The sequence below is a fragment of the Clavelina lepadiformis genome, chromosome 9, assembly GCF_947623445.1.
Source record: "Clavelina lepadiformis chromosome 9, kaClaLepa1.1, whole genome shotgun sequence".
NCBI lineage: Eukaryota > Metazoa > Chordata > Ascidiacea > Aplousobranchia > Clavelinidae > Clavelina > Clavelina lepadiformis.
The window spans coordinates 3750072-3762209 of NC_135248.1; the positions used below are offsets into that span (position 1 = coordinate 3750072).

Here is a 12138-nt window from a genome sequence, read left to right on the forward strand (position 1 = left end):
CTGAATATATTTTAATGAGAAATGAAAAACTCCTCTCCGTTTTGAGCTTGTTAGTTTCTGTTTATATTCTCAGTGTACTTGCTGTGTACAATAAGTTTATGCGACTGCAGACAGATGCCGATATAGACGATATATAAGTTACTGAATAAGTTTTAAATGAATCTCTTGTTGTCCACGAAACCTGCAACGATTCAACATCTCTATTACCAGAAAATCTATACAAGAAGTAAGCAAAACAACTGATCTTGCATGATTAAAGCTTAAAAAGTTTTATATGGATAAAATGCCTGGCGATGTGGGCATATTGGGCGTCACATTGTTTTTTCAGTTGTTTGAAATGATTTCATTTTCAACAAATAACATAACAAGCTTCGAAAAGTTATCTTTAAGACATCTAAGTTTCGCTCTACAGATTCCTTCAATGCATTCAATACATTCTTTGCTGAAGCACATTTGTAGACAGCTGTATTTTACGTCATTAATTGAATATTTGCTTTCCGAACTTTACACACTTTCACATCAAATACCACAAAAAAATCTATATTTATAAATTATTTAATAAAACAGAAAAATTAAACATTCTTACGGCAGGCTCAAAATCATGTCGTCACATTCGAGTCCTAAGTCGAGGTTTAGAAAAGTGATTTAATTCCGTAAGTAGCTGGGTGAAAACATTTTACTCCGGCACCAAATTTTAAGGTAAATATATACAGCGTTAACACAAAAATCAATACAGTACCGCTAAAACTACATATAAACTTATACTGTATATACAACAAACATTTTAGCCTGGTGCATCAATACAGGCATACATCAAGTGTTCTTATAAAACTTGAATAATTCCTTTAAGTGGCAAAAAAAGTTTTGTTAGGAATGCATTTGATGTTCGAAATGTTTGTTTGCTATATGCCGCTTTAAACCACTCGATCGCGAAAATGACTTACCACATGTTTTACAAACATAAGGTCGCTCACCCGTGTGTGTTCTGATGTGAGCCTTCATATTACTACTATAAGCCGACTTGAAATCGCAATACGGACAACTATAAGGACGCTCGCCCGAATGTGTTCTGATGTGAATCTTCAAATTACTACTATGAGCCGATTTGTAATCGCAATGCGGACAACTGTAAGGACGCTCGCCAGTATGCGTTCGATTATGTATTGTTACTTGGGGGCGAGTGCTGAACCGCTTCTTGCAAAATTGACAAGAATAAAGTTTTTCCTTGGTGTGTATGACAAGATGCCTTTGTAGGCAAACGAGTAGGCGAAATGATTTTGAGCAAATTTCACAAGTGTGAGGTTTCCAATCGGTGTGTTGGTTTTTTTCATGACTTCGTAGAGAACTCGGCCAAGCAAAACTTTTACCACAAACTTTACAACAATGAGGTCGTTCACCTGTGTGAGTTTTCATATGACATTTCATAGAACGTCTTGCAGCAAATCCTTTGTCACAAATTTCACATGTATATGGTTTTGTACCAAAATGAACGAACATATGAATTTTGAATGGGACAGGTTGTTTAAAAGTTTTATCACAAAGCTTACATTTATATGAACGGACGAGCATATGACTTCTCATATGAATTTTCACCGAAGCTGATGAAGCAAACAGTTTCCCACAAATCTCACAGGGATGCTTTTTAGCATTTGAGTGAGTGCTAATGTGATACTTCAAAGTGTGTTTGAACTTAAATGATTTTTCACAAACTTGACAAGTAAATGGCTTTTCTTCAGAATGACATTTCAAATGAATTTGCAAACCACTTGATTGAGTGAATGATTTCCCACATTGATCACATTTGAATGGCTTTTCCCCGGTATGCGTTCGAACATGGAGCTTATAGTTACGGAATGTGATGTCTTTTTCACAAAATTTACACTTGCAAAGGCCGTCCTTGAAATGTGATTGAAAATGTTTATTCAATGCATGTTTTGAGTCACTTGTTTTGTTGCAAATCAGACACTGAAATGGTTTCTTCTTTAAATGGGGTTCATTTTGACTTTCAATACTATTTGATGTTACTTGTGATACTTGATCTTCATTGAATATGACGTCACTTGCTTCATGGATTTCATCAAGGGAAGACAAAGTTTTCGTTTTTTGTTCCTGATCTGAAGAATCCATTTCCATTGTTTAATTTAACAATACTCTGTCAAATATTCAGAGCAATGAGTATCCTAAGACTAATTTGCTGTAATGGTTAGAAACAAAGACAAAGCAAAACCATAAGAGAGTGACTGATTCACCAAAAGTAGGTCAATGCAGTCCATAGATAACTATGTGCGGTTAAGTTGGAGAAATGGTATGAAAAATTTCATTTTTGTTATTTGTTGTTTACTTACAGTTAGAATTAATTCAGAAGTAAGATTTGGGTACGAGTTAGGTTACTATGTCATAACATTAATACTAAATTAATAAGAAACTTTGTAAAAGTGCTTTCAATTCACAAACTTTTCGGGTGAAATAGTGGCAACCTAAACAGCTCAGCTAGTGTTTATAGCAAACAATAGAACTTGCTTTTCTTACATTACTAATATACTTCCTTACATTACTAATAACAATTGGTTACTTAAACACGAAGGAAATTTTACATTTCACTTCCTATTTTAACCACTTTATAAATACTAATGTAATGTAGAATTGTTTATAAGTTTATATTTATAACTAATTATTAATATCAGAGATATCACATACGATGCAGAAAATAAAAATGATAAAAACATATACCAAGAGTTACCATAAAAACTTTCTATTTCATTTCTACGTCACGTTGGACGTTGGAGTAGCGTTCTTTCATCACATTTTATCGCAAGGCTAAAGTTATTTGCAAAACATGTCGCCACAAGAGCTCTGGCTGAAAAGATATAAACTATATGAAACTGCTCTAATACCGTTCTTATATTTTTTTAACACACTTAGTCTACGCATTTCCTGACTACCTTTACATTTACAATTGAAGTCGTGAATCCTATAATCTGAAAAACGCTTCGGTCATTACAGTAGCTATACCAAAGCTAAATGTAATAGTTTAAGAAATGGGGTTTGGTGAATGATCGCACAATAAACACACACTGAAGTGGTGGACAGAATTGCCCACTTGAAACAGTTGGATACTTGAGTTGTCCCCTTTTATAAAAAACTATTGTACATAATAGGCCTACTTCAGATGCGCTACGAACATTTGCTTGCTACCTAGAGAACTATTGGAGTTGTATTTATTTAATATTTAAGTATTATCATCAACAAATCCTGTTCGATAAACCAAATTTTATCAACGTAAAAATCACAAACAAAATGATGGCTCATATTCAACGGGGGATTTATAGGGCTAGGGTGGTATATATTATTTTTGTCGTTCACATTATAACTCAAATGTAATAGAATAACCTTGAAAGCTCATGCAGAAATATCTTATTTTAAATTTTCCACAACTCCTTACAACGATTTTCATGGCTTAATCTCAGCGAACGACTAGTTATATCAGAGCTTCAACAGCGATAATTTTTGGCTTCGCTTTTGTACCGATTCGGTCTTAATATTAATTTGTTCGTTGTTTTTGTGAGGTTTATATTCGAATAAATACGGGAATCCCCACAAGCTTACACCATAAGGACATGCGCCTTATAATTTAGAAGATCAATGTTACGTAAGATCTCAAGCCGTACGCTTCTACACACGTCAATGTTATACGAAGTCCCACGCCAACGTTGCAGACATACAATTGGTGTATTATTGTAACTGCGTCTGAACGTTTCCGATTCTACCATTGAACAATGATTTATGATAATAACAACGGATAAGTTATCAAATGAATAGTACCAGTATTGCGCAAATTCCACTAACCACCACAATGGTGTGATCACACCTGCCACATTCACACGCCAGTGGCAACATAAGTATTTGGCGTGTTGTTGCATTTGCTCTGAGTATGTACAATTTTTTAGTAAATACAAAGTCACAAACGTATTACTTAATTATGACGAGTAGATCAGTTTTTATTACGACACGAAAACACAAACAATAGGGATGACAAAAGTTTTTCGTTCAAGTTTTAAAAGATTTTTTTGTTTGACAGACAAGTAAAGAATAAAGGCTCTAATTATAGCGTACTAAAGTGTACAGCAGGAACAGTTTTCGTCACATAAGGCTAAACTAGCATGCCGTTGCTGTACTTGTACCGGTTAATGTAAATGCTAACTTGCAGTACAGGTCCGTTTTGGCTGTTTGCTCTAGCCTAGTCCGGAACCGGAAACTTTGGTGTCAAGAATGCTTTAACAGTTCGCATACTGTACTCCCATCTGTGACATTTCTCAATTGAAAATAAAGTACTAGCTGCTTTACTTTAATCACCTACCTATGGTAATCTGTTCTGTTGCATTGTCAAAACGCGTTGCCATACCAGTTACAAACCCCTGTTAGATGTTTTGTTTTTTGATCGTGACGTCCTAATGCTATTCATTTTAACAACAAATTTAACAAACAAATTTTTGGCTTTATACGAATCAACATTTTAATGAGTTGCGTTTGAAGACTTAAAAAATATTGAAACCGCTAAAGTAATTATTTTTCTTCAAGTGAAAATCGAAAATTTCCATTAGATTGTTGGTTATATAAAAGTTTGGCACTAGAAAGAATTCACGAGAAGGGTTGCGCATTTTGCCGTTTTTTTAGTTCACGCTTGGTAGTAGATAATGGCATCCTGTTTTAAACTAGACCATAATAAAGTTTAAATATTTTGAACCCAGTCTCTAGGTTTAGGGTCTAGACACTAATTACATCCGGGAGATATTCACCAGTTGAGCTCAAGCACACCCTATGCCAGGGGTTCACTTTTTGGCACACTCCCCCCCTTGACGGTACCTAAAAAATCCGCGCCCCACCTCATTGCAAAATAAAAAAGCATTAAACAAAACAACAATTTATTTTCAATTAACTTTCATTAATGTGACGGATGTAGTTGTTCTTGGGAAACCAAACGTTTAATTTGAGGCTTTGCAGAAGATAATACACATCTTTAATGAAGAATGTAGAAGATAATGCACATTTTTCATTTCTATCGCCCCCCTTTCTCGCGCCCCCCCGTTTAAGAATCACTGCCCTATGCGCTTCATTCATCCAGCTGTGTTCATATACTATAGTGGTTAGTAGTTTAGTACATCACGTTTTGGCGGTGGCAACTCTGGTTCGAATACAGGTCGCAGCAGCTTGTGCTTTTACTAGATTAACGCTTGTGGTGAGACCCAAGGAAATTAATGCGGAAGCTAATCGATGACATTTGTGCAGTTGTTCATTAACGCCAAGTTAGAAAGAAATACAGCTCAAAGCATCAGCATTGCCGTATTTTTTATGACGTCACTTTTATCTTATGACGCCACTCTTACTGCGTCACTTTCTTCGTTATACGCAGACAATTCTGTTAAATCCTTTTTAGTATTAGTCGTTATTTTGTTTTAAAGGAAACCCCACAATTGAACAACTATGACTGCGTCTGGCCAAAACGACATTTTGTTGGATTTGTTGCTACTGTGATGCCATTACGTCATAATAAACCAGTAAATAGTGTTGATATCTGCATAAAATACCTTATGTTGTCAACCTTGTATTGCTAAGAACTGTCTTCGTGTTTTATATACTTTGAAGGTTCCTTGAAAAGCACTTGGGCTCTTCACTCAGCAATAAGTTGAGCAAACTTTCACGTGATTCAGAAAATTTATGACATCATGAATGACATCAGGTTGTTATGATAGAAGTACTTTCTGATAAACTTTCAGATATCTTGCGATTTTCTTTTTACGAAAAAAAAAGTTTTCAAAACATTTGGTAGTAGGCTATAATCGTTTTCAAAATATCTGCTAAAATGAACCTTATCGGTCAACTTACGCATCTTACCGTAATATTACTTAAAATATGCTTCCAAACATTTAGTGATTTTTTAGCCTATACATGAACTAAACAAATGGTGGGATTTGAGATAGCCGACCTCTGCCAGTTACCGTCCTCCAAACAATCTATAGGTTTGTTGATGATTTTTAGCTGTAAACCAATATAATTTATTCCACATTTTTTTAGGCTAATATACTGAACTTTTTTTCACGCAATAGCAGTGAATTCTATTATCAATTCACTGCCCTCTTCATTGTTACTTCAATTGTTTCTGTAATGAAAAGTGGTATATGGTCCCTTAGCCTGTAAGGTTTACCCACTTACACTACAAAGTCTGTTTCATTGTGTATCACTTAACAGTGAACTTTGATAGACTTCAGCAATAATGACACATGTATAATGACTACTGTATAATCTGATTATATTTGAAGCTTCTTCGAACGAACAAATCAAGCTAGAGCACCGCGACAGCAACAGCACAAAGACATGCCGCGGCGCCGAACGTAGAAACCAAAAAAGACTGAATAAATCAAAATGCACGCACAGGGGAACAATCGATTACGTCACGCAGTGTTATGCTTCATTGATTCCATACATGAGAATTCTATGTAGTACACAATTTTATATTACATTAATTGATATGTTTATCACATTTCTTATAATGATATCTATAGCAAAATCCAAACGTAGTTGGTGAAATTGTGTAGGGCTGTAGGCCTATATAGCTAAACAGATATAGTTAAAAAAGCATAAACAGCTTTAAGCTTTGCACTGCACTGTGTTATTGACAAGGTTTGGGAGATTAGAGCAAAATCCTTCACCTATTTACTTTTACGAGCAAGTAAAGAAAGTGGCTATAAAATCAAAATTAAGGATCAAGTGGCGGAATATTTTTTTTTCGAAACAAAGCGATTTTCAAACTCAAGCGGAATAGCGAATGTCACACGACATAAAGATTTTGTACAACATAAAATGATCGGTAAAGATTTTACCTTTTGCTTATTACGGGTAGATTTATTATTGGTATTTTTGCAGAAAGGAAGACACGACAATGAAACTCAAGCAAACAATAACTTACATTACATTTCATGAGCCAGTTAATTAGTAATCGACATACGATGACAAACAGAAGAAAGCAAAAAAACCAAAGCTATACAATCGGAATATTTACATAAGGAGTTTATTAATGTTTGATTTGATTTGATTTGATTTATATATCGCCACTGCTAAGTAGCTGAAGACATAGTAGGTCTTTGCATTAGTCTTTCACAATACAAAATGGGTTATAAAGTTAGAACCACAACTATATGTTACCGATACCATATTCTTTTTCCAAATGAAGTTTTCAGGAACATTGTTTCCTTTTGGTCAAGAGTTGTTTTTGAACTCTCAACTGTTTCGTCGTTGGTTGCTCGTTCTTTAAAGAAAATCATAATCCGATTTTTATCGCTAAATAAACATAGGTCTATACTGCATTATTTTGAAATCACATGTTAACTTACTTTTAGTAATTGATCATTTTCTTTTGTTTCCGTTGTCGCTATTTGATGTGAAAGCTTCATCATGACTTCGTTTCAATTCTTGATATGCTTGTGACGTACTTTGGTTGTTGCCATTGCTTTCGATATTAGCATCTTTGTTACTCTCATTCACTTGTGGAAGAAGTTCTTTTCGTGCTTTTGACATTTCCTTGTAAAGAAGATCTTGAAACGAATGGAAATTTGCTTGCCATGCATAAACATTGTTTTCCGTTCCGTCTTCGTGTGAAACCATTTGACTAGCATTAAACCCTGAATCATTTTGCATAAAATAGTTCATTTTTTCGATTGAGTCAGATAACGTCTCACTCATACAGGCGTTCAGTTTATTAATGTAATCTTTTTGGTAGTTTTCACTGTTTTCAGGCTCAGTAATTTGTTTACGTACAGCTTTCAGAAAGGTGTCAAATGCTGTGTCAGATTTCTCCGTATAGCAAAGACTAAGTCCTAACATACTTAAGAGAAGGCATTCTTCATTGACGTCAGGACCGTCATTATAATATGTAATGTTGTTATTTTCTTGTTGATTCAATTCATAATTATCTGAACTATCTTCGCTGCTGGTATATCCTTCACCAATTCTGTCTTCGTCAGAACTTTCATCGTCGTCTTCTTCTTGAATTTCTTGATAAACGCGAATCCTTTCTAACTCTTCCTGGGAGATATGTTTGAAGTGTTCATGTAAGCCAAAGCACCATATTATGACTAGTACGTTAAATAAAGAAGGGTATCGGGGAAGAACAAGCCGTTTTTGCAAAAACTGAACGTCAAAGTCAAACAGTGCATTTTGCAGGGAATCAGCGATTGTAAAGTAATCAAATATACACTTTTCTCCAACTGTCTTTACAATCAAACTTGTATTTTTCTTCGTTCTGCTAAAGCTATATATTATGTTGTCTTCTTGACCTTTTTCATGTAAATAAATTTTAGAACGAACTTCACATGCTATTGCAACAGCATAACATAGTTCCCCGACATCCTTACAGCTTAAAACCCCCAAATCAGCGAGTTTTTTAATGATATCAAAACAAGGACGCTCTTGTATTGCATGAAATCGACCTAAAGCTGACACAAATATTGTAATGCTCCGATATATCATTTTTTTATGATTGAACTTTCCATTTTCTATTGCTTTCAAAAGATTTTTAAATCTAAATGTTTTTCTATCTTTCATCACGATACGAGTCAGATTTGAAAGATAAGTCTTATCGTATCGTAGAACGTCAAGTATCTCTTGGACTCTTTCAACATATTCATCATATACTAGCTTATCTCCGGTAACAAAGCAAGTTTCGGCCAAGGTATTCGACAAATTATAGCCAATTTTCGAACTTCGAGGCATTTTGAGATTGTCAAGCATTTTTGACACAGGCTGAATTAGCTCAGTTTTAAATTGCTTGCGTCTAGTTCCTTGTTGCCTGCCTAAAGGTGAAGTACATGCAAATGGCTGCAAACCATCAAAAGAGACACCGTTTCTGGTATAATCGTCACGAAACCAATTTTCTCCCTCGTATTTTTGGTAATAGTCGTTTAAACTAGGAATGGCGACTTTATAAAGCATTGTTTCTCCGAGATTTATAATGATTACTTGAAAAAGGACTACCATCCACCTGAAGTATTCTTTTATAGACTCATAACCTGATGTTCTTTGTACACCATCTTCTAGCAGGATCGCGCTTTCGAAATCCGAGTAAGGAGTGATCTCATGTCGAGCAAGTGAACCCATGCCCATTAACGCGTAACCGCACTTAGGCCGGCCACCTATTATTTCAATGCATCGTATTAATATGTCTTCCATATATTCGGTATAGTCGGCACTGATTCTTTCCTGGATATGTTTAATAGTAGAAACTTTCTGTTGCTTCAGCTTTGAAAGTTCTTTGCTTTCTACTTGTGATGGAATAATTTTCATATCTTTGAATTTAAGCTTGAAATAAGATCTAAAGATTTCTAAGCGTTCAAGAACTTTTTTGGAAACATCAAGAACCGATAGAGGTACATCTGGCTTTACATCGACCTTCTGGTCATCTGGCATGTTAGCGTATGCTCGTTTTGCATTTTTCACAACTTTATCACAAAGCCTTTTAAGATCCTTTTCTACAGCGGGCTTGTTTTCACGTTCTCTTGCAAGTGCGGCGTTGAGTAAAGCAGCACTTTGAATCAAATTAATTTTATCAGGATCTCTTGCCATGTAAATTTTGGCCAGTTTCTGAAAAATTTTTGCTGTCTCATGAAGTTTGTCCTTTTTTTCATAACCATTGTCGCACTTTTCTTTCAGTTCAGTAACAAGTTTTAATTCCTGCTGCATTGTTTTCCATTGCAGCATAATTTCTCTGTGTCAGTTGACTCATTTTACCATAGATAGCTCTTTTTGAAATAGAAGGTTTTAGCAGTCAAAGCTAAAGGTTGTCTTTAACTTATAATAGTATAACGTTTAAGTTATCATACCTATCGCTTTTCACAAGAATGCTGTATCAGTTCAAATATTTTCTGCAAAAGATATCTGCTCTTTGGACAAGGATTTTTATAAAGTTCGATTATATCATTACAAGCTAAACTCAGCCGCCAGCACAAAGTTACATCATAGCAGCAAAGTGGGCTATTTAACAATAAAGATACCGTAAAATAATCTTATTGTTGAAATTTCAAGGCGTAAGAATATCTTTTGTATGTCACATATTGTCAAGTGCTGTACAGAAAACCAAAGACTCAACGTAACAAGTTTGTGCAACAATTATGTTTTTTGAAAAATTTGCTGACAACCTCATTGTAAAACTGTCATAAACTGCATTCCTCGTCAACTGGCTGTCACGTGAAACGTCGGTTAAAAAGCAGTGGAGATTTCCTACTTCATCGGCTGGCCAAATTAAAAAAAATGTTTGCCTAAGGCCAATATTACAGCGCTGTTTTTTCTTTGTTGCATACCGCGTAGTGACGACGTGAACTCGGTGGCCTGGTTACTGGTTACTTATTCAGTCAATTAATTGGTGTTCAAGCTCGTTGTCTGTTACTTCACCTTCTACCTGTTGTAAAAGTCATGAATTTAAACAATAGTTTTGGCAAAATAGTTTAAAGAAAAATGTTTTTGTTAAACGGTATAATTACTCCTATTACTTTTCTGTAACAGGAAACATTCTATTCATGCTTGATCCAAATACCGAGGTCATCCCTATTGTCTTTTTGATAGTGACGTAATGAAAGCCGCCAACTTCGTCATAATTAAGCGATGAATCTGTGTCTTATTGCCACCTATTTATGGCAATAACTGTTTAACCGCCGCATATTAGTTCAAATCCTTTCACCAGTATATTTACTGTCAACTACTTTTTAATTTAATTTCGATTCGTTTTTGGGCCCACTTTAAACCTACGAGAACTCAGCTAATTGTCCACTGTAGAATGACAAGACAAATAAACTACAAAATAACAGACTGCCACTATTTCACTGGAAAAAAATCGTGTGTTCAAAGTTATTTTTCAAAGTTTCTTGTCAACCTAACTTAGACTTTATAACATAGTAACCTAAATCTACATTCTAATCTGAATTAAAACCTTAAAAAGCTAAAATCAATTTTTTGCATATACCCATTCTCATAAGCAAACCGCCTATGTTTAAAAACGCTATTTCTTGGCGCCGGGACGTCTCTAACGGATTCTTTTGCTGTGAATTGAAAACGCTTCCTAAGTGTATTGAGTTTTTGCCCCAACCAGCAAGGTATAAAAATCTTAAATTCATAGTTGTCCAAGCCGAGTTAACACAAACAGAACAGTGTCAAATTGAATACTTCACAACCAATGCGTGCTCAAAGTAAATAACGACAAGCATTTGAAGCCCAGGATATGACCAATTACGTCCTAATTGCCAAATGACCAAAAATAGCGTAGATAATATATTAATCTAAATAAGTAGCTAAAGTATAACTTAGTGTAAGTAAATAAGACAGGGGATGTGTTTACCATACGGTTAGTGAGGACCAATGTTCCCTCTAAGCTGCGCGCGTGCGCAAATGTGCACTGCTGACAAGTCTCCGCGTACAGAAAATCTGTGCTGCGCACAAGAAAATAATCCAACCTGAATTGAAAATAAAATAAACGCATAATAATGGCCACAGTGCGCACGTCTGATGTTGCTCACAGTGGTCCAAGAGACCGCTCAGGGAGTTAGTGTGTTTGCTCAGACTTGTGAAAAATTAGAGGGAACATTGGTGAGGACTATATTTTTTTCTTCATGACATAAATTTACACATTTCCGATATAATTCATTTCAATACGAAGTGATATAAGTTCTATAAAAACTAACTCCAGGTGGTGCTAATGCGTAATTCTTTGTGTCCAACCAATGTGTGGGTGACGTAGCTTTCCATCGGATTGTTGCGTGGATATCAGACGGTTTATTACATCCGTACCAGGATATACCTGAGGTTATGCTCATCTCGTAAACTCAAGAACTTTTTTACCGCATGTCGTAAAATTTACGACTTCGTTTATTAAATGAACTAACTGCCTGACACATACGAAATTGGATATATGTTTTTTCCAGAGTTACAATTCATCGCACTGATTGACACAATCAAATATTATTGATAAACATTAGCGGAACCATGCCGTGGCGCGCAGTTGATTTCTGTTGATGTAAGGGAGTTGCAGAGAGAGTCTAAAAGTATAGAAAACTATCAAGTTCTTTGTTTCAACGAAATCACAAAAACAATAAATAA

At 35.2% G+C, this 12138-nt stretch overlaps 3 protein-coding genes across 3 annotated transcripts in view; all 3 read right to left on the reverse strand.

Moving 5' to 3' along the window:
• The window catches only part of LOC143470175 (tubulin beta chain-like), a 74592-nt gene that overhangs the window by 39649 nt on the left and 22805 nt on the right, over nucleotides 1-12138 (reverse strand). The window lies entirely within an intron of this gene.
• Nucleotides 480-2252, reverse strand: LOC143470167 (uncharacterized). The gene has a single exon (XM_076968113.1). The coding sequence runs from the start codon at nucleotides 2131-2133 to the stop codon at nucleotides 868-870; it is 1266 nt and encodes a 421-aa protein (XP_076824228.1). The 5' UTR covers nucleotides 2134-2252; the 3' UTR covers nucleotides 480-867.
• On the reverse strand, nucleotides 6291-10230 carry LOC143471046 (uncharacterized). Its single transcript, XM_076969378.1, has 2 exons — nucleotides 7389-10230; nucleotides 6291-7303 (listed from the first exon to the last, which is right to left on the reverse strand). Exon 1 carries the CDS (start codon nucleotides 9748-9750, stop codon nucleotides 7402-7404), a length of 2349 nt encoding a protein of 782 aa, XP_076825493.1. The 5' UTR covers nucleotides 9751-10230; the 3' UTR covers nucleotides 6291-7303; nucleotides 7389-7401.

What these genes read in the sequence shown, in the direction of transcription:
- LOC143471046 (XM_076969378.1), bottom strand. Translation starts at nt 9,750, where the DNA reads ATGCTGCAATGGAAAACAATGCAGCAGGAATTAAAACTTGTTACTGAA.
- LOC143470167 (XM_076968113.1), bottom strand. Translation starts at nt 2,133, where the DNA reads ATGGAAATGGATTCTTCAGATCAGGAACAAAAAACGAAAACTTTGTCT.